The sequence below is a fragment of the Zalophus californianus genome, chromosome 15 (genome assembly GCF_009762305.2).
Source record: "Zalophus californianus isolate mZalCal1 chromosome 15, mZalCal1.pri.v2, whole genome shotgun sequence".
In the NCBI taxonomy this organism is placed as follows: Eukaryota; Metazoa; Chordata; class Mammalia; order Carnivora; family Otariidae; genus Zalophus; species Zalophus californianus.
The window spans coordinates 6,746,153-6,759,208 of NC_045609.1; the positions used below are offsets into that span (position 1 = coordinate 6,746,153).

The following is a 13,056-nucleotide window of genomic DNA, read 5'->3' on the forward strand; positions in this document are numbered from 1 at the left end:
TTCACATCTGTCACCTTACTTGAACTTCACAACAACCCTGATAGCAAGGCAGTTATTCCTTCCACTCCAAGGTGTCTCAGAGAGGCAAAATGGCAGCCCATGGGTCATCGAGGACCAAGACTAAAGTTTGGGTCCCTTGACACCTTGTCCAGTGGCTTTTGTAGGCTCCAACCTTCACACAGGTGAAAAAGAGACTTACAGAATGGAGGGCTATGAAGCAAATCCACTAGAATGAATGCTCAAGAAAAGAGAGACGCCAATCCCTAAAGTTTCAGGCCAATTTAAGATTTGTAAAATAAAATCCTTTGTGGATTTAGGTCCTTGCTGAAAGCTTTCTAAGCATTTCAGTTTACATTCCTACCTAAGTAATAGAGTGCACAAAACTGAGCATTTACTTAATGACTAGGGATGTTTCTAAACTTCAAGGCCGTCATTCAGGATTCAGTCCTCATAGGCCAACAGATGTATATGTAGGTCAGAGATCGCCAGCACAACGCTCACGGGAGCTGGGCGGGCAACAGAGGTGGGTTAAGCTGGTTGGCGGAATGGGGACTGGTGTGAACTGTGGATACCTGGAGCCACCTGCATGGTTTAAAGACCACAGCCTCCACTATGCTGCTTATGAGAGTCTAACCAGTCCTGCCAGATCTTCCATAAATCCATGCTTTTGTGAAATGTTTATCAATTTAAAAACTCTTAAAGAAGTAAAGGGCATGAGAGGAAGGGGTGCGGGGCTGAACAAAATGGGTGAAGGAGAGTGGAAGATACAGGCTTCCAGTTATGGAATGAATGAGTCATGGGTATGAGAGGAACAGCATAGGGACTCTAGTCAATGGTATTGTAATAGCGTTGATGGTGACAGATGGTAGAAACACTCGTGGTGAGCACAGCATAACCTACAGAAATGTTGCATCACTTCATTGTACACTGAAAGTTAATGTAACATTGTGTGTGTCAACCATGCTCAAATAAAAAATTTAAATTGAGAAAAAAAGAAGTAAATAGCATGGGAAAAAAGGAGGGGAATTGTTACCAGTTAAGAGCCTTCAAACAAATAGCCAACACATGTAGTTTGTGGACTGTTTGGATTCTGATTCCAATAAAAGGATTGTAAAAAGACTTTATTGGTACAAACAGGGAAAACTGAATATAGACTGGGTTTTAGATCATATTAAGAAATTATTTTCAATTTTGTTCGTTAAGATCAGGGATTGTAGTTATACTGTTTTTACGTTTTTACCCAATAGAGATACACACTGAAATATTTATGAGTGAAATGATTTGATATCTGGTATTTGCTTTTAAAAGTCTAGCAAAACAAACCAAAAGAAGAGGAGGGATGACACAGAGTGGCAGAAGATTGCTAATTACTGAAGCTGGATAAGAGTTGCATGGAAATTCATTAGACTAATCACTCTAAATTGGCATATATTTGAAAATTTCCATAATAGGTTTTTTGCATGTTGACATCCATTTCGAATTTTTCTTTTAAACAGTGTTAGGCCAAATCACCAGTCTATATGCAAAATTCAATCCCCAAGGTGTGTATTTGCCACCACATAAAGGGACAGAAATTTAGGCTAAAGGTAATTCTAAGGTCATCCCCTAGAAGTTACTTGCAGTTTCTATATTTAAAAAATAAAAAAATCCTCACACTATTTTCTTTTTTGTGTCTGTGGTTTGTCTCTTTGTCCTAAAACTTGAGTGCCAGAGAAAAATTCTAGTCAGTTAGCATTTTCCAGGTAGTTGGGAGTCCATGTTTTTGCAGTTTTACTCCATCTAGTTTGGAAGGAAAAGGGGGTGGCGGCCATGACAGTTCCCTGGCTCCTGGACCAAAATACTTGCATCTGATAGAATTGCACTGAGGTCAGCCAGACTCCCGCAGGACTGCAATCTCTCTGGTGCAATCAAAGGAAACAATTTATCAACACTGACTATCATTTAGCACTGATTAGGTGAAGGATTTTATGCACAGGATCTCACTTCATTCTAACAAGAATGTTTTGAGTCAGATGCTATCATTGTCCTTATTTTACAGCTAAGGAAATGACCTCTCCGAGTGAGGCAGTAATCTGACCAAGGTCACACCATTGTAAGTCAAGAAGCAGGTCCATGAATATCCGGTCAGACTACAAAGCCCAAGTTCTTATCTGCTGTGGGATACTGGCTCTGTCCCTTCCTTTCATTCACTGGCTCATTCGGTGCACATTTCATTAACTTTGATTCTGTGCCAGGCCCTTGAGACATGGAAATGAACAAGGCAACATCTTGCCCTTGAGGAATGCTTCATAGTGGAGGTGACATCCGAGCTGGGTCTTAAAAGACGACTAGGAACTTGGCAAGGGGATCACTGGAGAAAACTCACTGGTAGCAAAGGCATGGAGATGGAAAGAGGTATAGCGGGTTTGGAGGATGGATGGTCAATCTGGTCACAGCAGAATGGATAAGGGCAGGGAGACATGGCAATTGTTCTCGTCATTCAATCAGCATGAGTTTACTCGTAGCCAAGCATGCAGTTGGATTGTGCTAAACCCCAAGGTTCAGAGAGGAACCATCAAGGAACAACAATATCTGAAGAGAAAGAAAATGCTAAGAATTTTGGTCGGCTAATTAGACTTCAGACTTGAATTCTTACTGATTTCATGTATTTATTTTCATTTATTTTAGGCTTTAGAAAATTAATAGAATTTTTTTCTCTACAAAACTAAAAAAATCAGTATTCGAAAAAGTTATTTGAATTTCAGAATAAGAAGATGCTGTACATCTCCTCTTCTGCCCTTTGAAATATATGCTATTAAAAGATCGGGCTTGTCACAACAACCAAAGTACTATGGCAATAGATGAATATTTATAAAGATATGCAGAAAACTGGTCATCTTGGTTTAAGAAAGCTGCACTCACAATTTATTTTATCTGGTCAAAAAAACATTCTTCAAAGCAGAGTTCAAAAGAGAGAAAGGAAGGTTGAGGTAGTTTCAAAAGAAGTTAGAATATGGACATAAAAGGATAAATATGCCCTTGTTTAATAAACACTTCTAAAGGGGCACCGGGTTGGCTGAGTAGGTTAAGCGTCTGCCTTCAGCTCAGGTCATGATCCCAGGGTCCTGGGATGGAGCCCCGCATCGGGCTCCCTGCTCAGTGGGGAGTCTGCTCCTCCCTCTGCCTCTGTCCTTCCCCCCTGCTTGTGCTCTCTCTCTCACTCACTCACTAACTCTCTCAAATAAATAAATAAAATCTTTAATAAAAAAAAAAATAGGGGCGCCTGGGTGGCCCAGTCGTTCAGTGTCTGCCTTCGGCTCGGGTCATGGTCCCCGGGTCCTGGGATCGAGCCCCGCGTCGGGCTCCCTGCTCCGCGGGGAGCCTGCTTCTCCCTCTCCCACTCCCCCTGCTTGTGTTCCCTCTCTCGCTGTGTCTCTCCCTGTTAAATAAATAAACAAAACCTTTAAAAAATAAAATAAATAAAATAAACACTTCTAAATAATGATTACATCACAGCTAAAGCAGGGCTTCTACAGGGGTCAGCAGGATACAATCAAGGTACCAAGGAAGGTCCAGAGATTTGAGATTTTATCCCAGTCTACAGCAAAGTTAGTGAAAATTTCTGGGTCTCTGTTTCCTAAGACTGAACAATAATAAATTTTGACTATGTTCTGTGAATCAATACACAGCAAATTAACATAGAATCGTCTATTTATTCTCTTCTGTGTAACTGAGGCATTTTCTAGGGCCTCTTTTAATTCAGACACTCTGTACTTCCCACTCCGAAGCAGAAAAGAAAAGCCAAATGCAAAACTGAGCTTCCATATTCTAAAAGAGTAACAAACCCGCCCCGAGTGCCATTCTCTCAAACCTGGGCCACCACGTCCAGCATGCATGTTGTGCCCTGCACAAGGATGAGTTGCAAAGGGGGTAAATGGAGGCTGAAATCCAGCCCCTGATCAGCTCACGGAGCTAGGCACCTCAGTCAGCCCAGAGAAGGGAGCGACTTCGTATGTTGTGCGTCAAGGTCCTACGTGCTAATGGCAGCCCTCTCCAATCTAAATGTCCACCAACTGGGAAAAAGAATATTGTACATCCACTTGAAGGTAGTGTTCATGAAGACGTGTAATAAAATGGGAGCTCTTTGGGTAAATACACTATTAGGAAGCTGTAGTGGGTTGAATAGCGTCCCCCACCAGATTCACGTCCACCAGATCCTTAGAATGTGACCTTATGTGGAAGTAGTCTTTAGAGATATAAACAAGGGAAAGAGCAAATGAAATCATACTGGCCTGGGTTGGGTCTTACATCCAGTGACTGGTGTCCTCATAATAAGAGGACAGGAACAGAGAAATGCCCCCAGACATTGAGAAGTAGGCACTGTGAAGATGAGGGCAGAGACTGGAGTGATGGGTCTACCACCAGAGCTGGGAGACACGTGGAATGGATTCTCCCTGAAAGCCTCCAGGAGAAACTAACCCTGCCACCTGATTTTGGATTTCTGGTCTCTTGACATGTGAGAGAATAAATTTCTGTTGTTCTAAGCCAGCCAGACCATAACAATTTGTTATGGCCGTCTTAAGAAATTACTACAGAGGCCCTATGTTTAGCAGCTAGAGTACTAGCTCTAGACTCACACACAAATTACCTCATCTATTGGAACCTCAGTGCTCATTTCTGTAACATAATGATCATAGGAGTATTTGCCTCACATCTGACAACCAAAGGAACAAATACCTCTAAGGTGCATAGCACGAAGACTGGTCTGCACTAAGAGTGGAATGATTTATCACTATGATGAGATGGATGGTGTTAATCCTGATCATGCTGTTGCAGCTGATGACCAGGATGATGATGATGGTGATGGTAAGGGGGAAAGAGATACAAAGCTCTGTGTGTATGTGTGTGTATGTATGTGTATCACAAGATCAACACAACACTAAAATACATCATGCCTGTGCACCTCTGTATTCAACAGGTGTATATTCAACCCACATCATATGCACATGAAATAATGAAAGGAAGAAACCCTGCCCTCCTGTGGCAGAGATTTAAGGGCTTACAAAATACGCAATGTCATCTACTTGCCCGTCTCACTAGCACGACGGGACATGTGAATCGCCCTGCCCAATCACACGTATGCAGGGGGACCACCCAATTTTTATTAGACCTTGCATGTGTGGGAAATGTGCACATTTAGAGTCTTTAAGGGGTTAAGCTACTGGAACTTCATGGCCTGTTTGTTGTGGTGCCTGGTGTGAATCGCCCTGATTCACACACCTCTCGTTCACCTCCCTTACAGTCTTCCCCCTGCCCCACTACAAACTATCCGGGAAGGAGAGGAAAGGGTGTTTCATTGCATGATACTAATAGGACACAAAGGACGACCTGAATTTTAAACAAGCAGACACAGTGCGTACAGACCAGGCTGCCCAGATTAAAGAAAGACAACGAGCGATAGCAAGGGGGGCCCTTCTGAAGTTTCAGGTAAAACTTGGCGGCCAGCATCCTGGAAAAATCTTTCTACCATCTCTCTTCCAGAGAAGAGATGTACATTCTCAGCTATTTTTATTGTCTTCAAAAGTCCTGGATGATGAAGTAAAGATAGCTGGTTTGGGTGGATTCTAATAAGTCACTGCAATCAAAATTCTTATATCCTAAATGACATGATGAAGCAATCAACAAAAACAAAACAAGAAATGGCCCAAAGCGTATTTTCTAAAATCCAGCTTCACTAACCAGGAATTGAAGAACCCGAAAGGAAGACAGAGTGATTTGGCTTTTGGGGGTCTATTATTCAGCAATAATTAAAGCATGATGATGCCAAGATTGACAAGAACATAGAAAGCAACACGCCACTCGTGTCTGGATAGCAGGAGTGAAAACTAGCAAAAACCTTCCGGAGGACCATTTGGCCACTTATAAGAAAAGCCTTAGTAACCAGCATTCCTTTTTTAGCCCAGCAATCACACTTCTAGGAATTCAGCTTAGGGAAATCACTGGCAAAATACATGATGTCGGTTCTGGAATGCTCACCACATTGTACTTTCTGATGGCAAAAACTGTAAACTAAGTACCAAATGATCTCTGATTCGTTGAGCACATTGTCATACATACAATGGAATACTATACAGCCACTTAAAATGGCGATTTGGAAGATGCTAAGATACTAAGCATCGAAAGGTATTCATATGGTGCTTCTAAATGAAAAACTACCAATTGTATATAAAGTCTCACTTTTTCAAATAAAAAAATGGATACATATGATTAGGAAAGGATCTAACAAGACATGTAACAAAATGTTAATAGAAGCTATCCTGTTCCAGAATGACCAGGTGATTTTTAATTTTCTTTCCTTTTTTTTTTTTTTTGGTTCACTATTGAAATATTATAAAATACATGAACAAAAGAGAGAAGATTTTAAAAACCACCTGACACAACCCCAAGAGTGAACTCTGATGTAAACTATGGACTTTGGGTGGTGATGATACATCCACGTAGGTTCACTGATTTTAATGTACATACCCCTCTGGCCCCACATACTGATGGGGGAAAGGACAGGTAGACGGTATATGGAAAATCTCCGCACTTTCTGTTTAATTTTGCTGGGAAACTAAAACTACTCTAAAGAATAAAGTCCATTAAAAACCAACCCTGCCACAGTGTCACCTCTGCCACCCTTCTATGGATCAAAATGGTCCCAGGGCCAGCCAAGATGTAAGGGCTGGAGAAATCCTCTCTATATTTTAATGGATCCTATCAAGATCACTTTGTATAGAATACATCTGATAAGAGTTTTTGTTGCCGCCATCTTTGGAAACTATAATCTTCCATTTATTTTTTTAAAGATTTTATTTAGCTATTTGACCCACAGAGAGAGAGAGAAAGCACAAGCGGGGGGAGTGGGAGAGGGAGAAGCAGGCTTCCCGCGGAGCAGGGAGCCCAGTGCAGGGCTCGATCCCAGGACCCTGGGACCATGACCTGAGCCGAAGGCAGACGCTTAACCAGCTGAGCCACCCAGGCATCCCTATAATCTTCCATTCAAAGATCTGTTTTTAAATCTCTATCAATCCTAAAAGGGTAAGAGAAAGAGAAAAGGCATTGAAAAAGAGACAAATAGCACAAAGTGAAAAGATACCCCCAAAGGGCAGATATGTAATAATCACAATCCTAAAAACAGACTATAGTCACTTATGAAAAGATGAAGATTGTCAAAGTAAACAAATAAATAAAGTTATATGATATTCATAAGGGACACCTCTAAAATGTAATCACAAATAAAAGTTGAAAGAAAATGAGAGAAAAATATACCTGCGAATTCTAACCTGCAGAGAGCTGAGTTAGTTATGCTAGCATGAGAATACAAAGATTTTGAGACAAAAATAAAAATCATTATTCGATGTAAAGAGAATCACTACAAAACACATACACACTTAATAGCACATGGAGATACACTGTTAATATTTTTCACAGTATTTTAAAGCTTCTAGTGCCCAGAGTGAGTGGAACCAAGCATCTGCTTTTACAGAATGACCTTTTAGACAAGCTTGTTTTTTATTTTTTGTTCTACATTGGGAATTGGGCAGAAGAAAACGGACCTGAATATGAGCCACGATTGACTTTGGGAAGTAAAACTTGGAGTTAATTTTTCTTTCTTTCTCCTTGCCTATATTTTTTTTATTTTTCCATGGTGAGTACATATTATTTTTACACTCAAAAAAAGTATACTTGGAGTAAAAAAGTAATAGCCTCCCAAATCTCTTCAGGCTAAGAACGTTCCAGAAACCCAACAATCAAGTTAGTCAAATGCCTTCTGCCAGTTATGACAACCGGGTTTATGGGCTTTGGTTTTTAAACGTTGTAAACTTTCTTTTTTTAAAAAAGATTTATTTGTTTATTTGAGGAGGGCACACGCACGCATGTGAGTGGGGGCGGGGGAGAGGGGCAGAAGAGAATCTCAAGCAGACTCCATGCCCAGTGCGGAGCCCAACGCAGCACTTGATCCCATGACCCTGAGATAATGAATTGAGCCAAAATCAAGAGTTGGATGCCTAACCGCCTGGGCCACCCAGGTGCCCCTATAGACTTCTGGTTTTTAAACTTTCAAATTTAACACTTTAAATTAACAAGCATGATTTATCTCTGTCATCAGTCAACTGTCATCACCCTTGCCATCAAAGAATGTTTAGTAAGCAGCTTCACTTTAAACAGGGATGGACCAGAAGCAGGTGGAACACTCACTACATAGCCCTCGGCCTATCCTCTACCAGAGAGGAACAGCCCAAGCGAGCTGACAGGAAGTTGGAGCAAGAAGACGGCATCAATCTTCACGGCAACATGGACAAGGCAGAATAGGAAGAAGAAATTCAGGTCACAGAAATAGAGAGCAAACCAGAGTTAACACTAATGGAGAAGATATTTGTACAGGCAAAGATGAGATGAGGTGGAGGAAGGAGAAGTCCAGAACGGCTGGTGGAGGGCAGGCACTGAGCTTTCCATGTCTGCTCTGTGAGTGGGGTAAGGAGACTGAGGAGAGAACGCAGAGGGTAGACCAGACAGACATGATCGTTCAAGAAGTCATGGTCATAGCTGGTAGAGAAGATTTACACACGCACACACACCCCACAACCAAGTTCTATAAGTCACCATCATTTGAATAAATTCACGTAATGTCATAAATTGGGCTTTTGTAAGTGTGTACACCAATTATTCAAATGGGATGAACAAATCATCCCGTGGTTTTGTAACAGGCACCTTGAAAGAATCCCCTCGCGTGACCCCTTTCTGCAAGAACAAGAGGATTTGCAGTGTCTAAAACACAAGACACCTGGGCAATCATTCAGAAACCTGCTCACACCTTCCTCACAGCTCTGGCCGATAGGATTCATGCCAGATGGAGCCCAACAGGGCTGACAAGAAAAAGAAGAGAGTCCATGGCACTCCTGCAAGCTGAAGGAAGAGACCCTGACAGGGCGGAGAGATACAAGGGAAGAGCAGGGAGACCAAGCCTGTGCTGGTGCATGGAGCTTGAGGAAATGAGCCTGTGCCCTCCCCCCACGCCCCCCCCCACCCCGCCGCCCGCCGCCATGCCCAGAGCTGCAGGGGCAAGGGCTATTGGGAGAAGTGACTCGCCACCAACCAGAGCTACCATTCAGATTATCTGCCCACCCTTAAGACTTTCCTTTGGGTGCAGACATTTGAAACCTCTGCTTGGTTTCCTCCCTTCACAGTTCCCTCTTGCACATGGTGTCCTATGACAACAGGATCTCTCAAAACTTAATGTCGTGTTCGCCTCTGAAGGACCAGACTCCTTCTTTGAGGTGACTTCCAGAGCCTAGCCCCGCCCCCCAAAGTGAATCGTGGGAATGCTACCCAGCTTCCATTTTAATTCAGAACTCAGAACCTCCCAAACATGTTCTCCACATCTGGAGACAAATCATGTACTGTTTCTGCATGAGGTAGTATCAGGCAAAAAGAAACACTTCCCTAGCATAGACAGGCCAACCGAAGCAAACAGTGCTCTCACAAATGCAAAGAACTTAATGACTTATGGAATAGTGTCACACACATAATTCTATTCCATTCTTCAGGTCACCACTCTTCCTAACCCTTCAAGAGCCTCCAACTCCCAACCCTAGCTTAAAACACTTTAATGATTTTCCATTTCCCCTGGTGTAAAGACCAAAACCTTTATCATAGCATCTAATCTCTATGACTCACTTTAACTCACGACACCCTCCTCTGCACTCCAGCCACACAGACCTTCTATCAGCTCCTCCAATGGGCCACAGGACTTTTGCACATGCTTCTCCGTCTATGTTAAATGTTCCTTTCCACCACCACTACTTGCTCCCCGCCCCCCCATTTTACCAGTTAATCCTCACCCTTCCTTTGGTTTTTAGGTCCATTGTTAATTCCTTAGGGAAGCTTTTCCCAATCTCCCTGACCAGGTCAAGTCCCTTTAGGATAGCTGTCCATACATTCCTTTCATAGCACTTAACCCAATTATAATTCTATAATTATACAATTATAGCCCAATTATAATTATTTGTATGACTATTTGGATACTTTTTGTCTCTATCAGGAGGTTATAAATTCTATAAGTTCTATAAGATTATAAATTCTATTTTTGCTCCTCAATCTATAGTGCTAGCTCAGTTCATGACATATATACTCTACAATATTGAATGACTAAATGAATGAATGAATGAATGAATGAGTAATGACCTGTGGAGAGAAGATATTATATCCACATTAGAGAAATATGGAAATTGAGTCTCCAAGAGCTTAAGGGATTTGCTCAAGGAGCACAGGCATGGGGATTGGATTCTAAGGTATTTGATCCCTGATTTCACAGTCAGGAGATGCACCATTCCAAGGACTGGGGAGTCCTGCACGGCACAGAATAGGTATCCAGTGCAGACTTGCTGAATGAAGAAATGAAAACAATGAACGAAATGAGGAAAGAATCAATTGTGGACTTCAATATGATTTTCAGGGCAAAGAGAACAGTCTTGGTCGGCCATGACATTGGACAGGTCATATCATCTTTCTAGGCCAGAGCTGAGCTTTGAACTAGATGATACCCATGCTCTGCAAATCTGAGATTCAGACTCCTCCTACCTTGGGATTCTAACAGCAGACACCTACATATGGTGGCTGAGTGACTTATCTGCCCAGACCCGACTTTATGCTTTGGATCATTTTTAATGCATTCAAAGAGCAATTATCACTATGCAACAAGAGGCAATTGCAGGAGCAATTACATCAAGGATAACATATGGAAATTACAAAAACAATAGAAAGTTATTGCAGTGTGTTAAGCATAATAGCAGATGGAGGAGAGTTGTTATAACCTTGACAGTTGACCCTGGGACTTCTAGATTTGTTATATAGTCATATGCAAGGAAGCAAACAACATCTGGCAAAAGGATAACATGTTTTAGTTTTCCGTTGGCATTGTTAAATGATTCAGAAACTAATAAAAGGGAACCATGAATGGTCTCCGTCATCCAGCCAAGAGTTAAGCAGAAACGATAAGGACAAAGGGTCCTTCTTCTCCCAACAAATGTGGAATTCTCTAACTAGTCATAGATAATATGCTTGCATCCTGTCCTGAACCAAATGTCCCACCAAAGTGACTCACAATCTGGTACTAGCTCACCTTTTCAGGTTCATCCCTTGCCCCTCTCCGACAGTCACCCATACTCTGGCCTCAGAGCTCACTGTGTTTTCAGGACTCCGGGAGAAATACCCTGGCTCCTTCAGATCCAGTTCCAACATCATTTTCTCTATGAAGCCTTCCACAATGCTCCCAAGCATCCCAAGCACCACCTCCTCCAAATCCCCACAGCATTTATTTATGCCCAGGTGGCAGCATTGATGGCCATCTGATTTCTGTTATGATCACTTGTCTGTCTGTCTCTGTCCCCTGCCCCAATCAACCCACTAGTTGGTAAGACCCTTCAAGATAGGGACCATGCCTTATTCATACCCCCAGCACAGAGCTGCATGCCTAACATTTAGAAAGTCTATTGAGTGAAACACCGGGCGGGGCAACTAATCAGTAGATGAATTAATCAGTAATGGATGAATGACTCCTATTATGTCAACCCATATAATAAAGTCTATTTTATCAGGGAGTTTCTTAGTGACCTCACTTGAAACCCAAAGAAGTAACTCCAATGTTAAGAAGGTCAAGCACTTTGATAAGCCAATAATGGCATTCTTTGCATGTATCACCTCATTTAATCCTGAAACAATCCTATGAGGTATTATTATTCCCAGTTTCAAATGGAATAGTTGAGGTGTAAGTAGGTAAGTTACTTTCCCTAGGCCTCAGGGTCAGTAAGTGGCAGGATAGGATTTGAACTCAAGTCCTAAGACCTACACCTAACACCGGAACACCTCACCACCAGGCTGTCTCCCATCTAGTTGTAGGGCCAGTCCTGGTCATTGTTTTTCATGTTTTCATTCACCTCTTATTACTTTTAATTAATGTGAATTTGACTTCCATAGAAACTTTCACGTAAGGATTTCATAATTCTACCTGAGGCCCCTACTGCCTTTACTAACACTTATTATCAACATTTTGAGGACTCACCTTATCCCTCAATTTTAAAGTAAGAAAATTGAGAGAGCAGTTAAGTAACTTGGTCAAAGTCACCTAACTCATCACGATAAGAACCCAGAGTGACCCCAACCCACTTAACTGCAGTGCCCATGCGCCATCTTGAGCTTCCACCGGGCGTCCTACATCACTTGGAAGTTCGTACATCAAGGCATCTGGCACCGTTACCCATCTAGTCAATTCCTGAATCAGTCCAATTGCAGGGACAAAATTCACACATGAATGCAAATGCCTTCTTTTTGAAGAAAACAAAATCCACATTTTCTTACATATAAAACGGAACTCGAATCCACACCAAGCTGTAGTTTTGCCTCGTCTGCTTCCTTGAGGTGGCCTCGATTCTGCTTCCATCACTAGTTTTCCAGGTGAGGAACTGGGTTCCAGGAGGCTGAGAACCTTGTCCCAGGGTCCATGGCTGGGTCCCAAGTCTGGACTCTTAACTACTCAACAGATTCTCAGTCCCTGCTGCCACTATTCTAGTCTCTTCTCCCATCACCCCCTCTTCAGGATTCAGGAAAGTTATCCAGAAACAGAATGAAAAACAAAACAAAGTAAACAGAGTACCTGAGAAGGCCCAGTTCAGCTCCGTTCAAATCTTCCATTTTTAGGACGACCATTTCTTTGTCGGTATTTGAAGAATACCTAGTCAGCAAAACAAAGAAACTCAGTCACTTCTATGTCAGAGCCTGGCCCTCCTGTGTGACCAGCAGTAGAAGCTGACCCAAAAACCAAAACCAAAACACCTTTCCGTGAGCGAGGTGCCCTGACATGCTATATCGTCTTACAAACCACATCCGGGACCTCATTCCTCAGCTAACGAAATGGCCTGCAAATGCTGCCAGAGTCAGAGGCACCAGGCCAGCCAACTGGAGATGAAATATACATCTCTATGTCATACACACGATATTCGTATTTCCTACAAAAAAAGATTTGCCTTTGAAATTTCT

At 42.2% G+C, this 13,056-nt stretch overlaps 1 protein-coding gene across 3 annotated transcripts in view; it reads right to left on the minus strand.

Annotated features, from left to right (window-relative positions):
- Positions 1-13,056, minus strand: part of ASAH2 (N-acylsphingosine amidohydrolase 2) — a 100,192-nt gene that overhangs the window by 40,069 nt on the left and 47,067 nt on the right. For all 3 annotated transcript variants that reach the window (XM_035724101.1, XM_035724102.1, XM_035724100.1), the window contains one exon: positions 12,674-12,751. In XM_035724101.1, the coding sequence (XP_035579994.1) occupies positions 12,674-12,751 (78 nt within the window). The remainder of the gene's footprint in view (positions 1-12,673; positions 12,752-13,056) is intronic.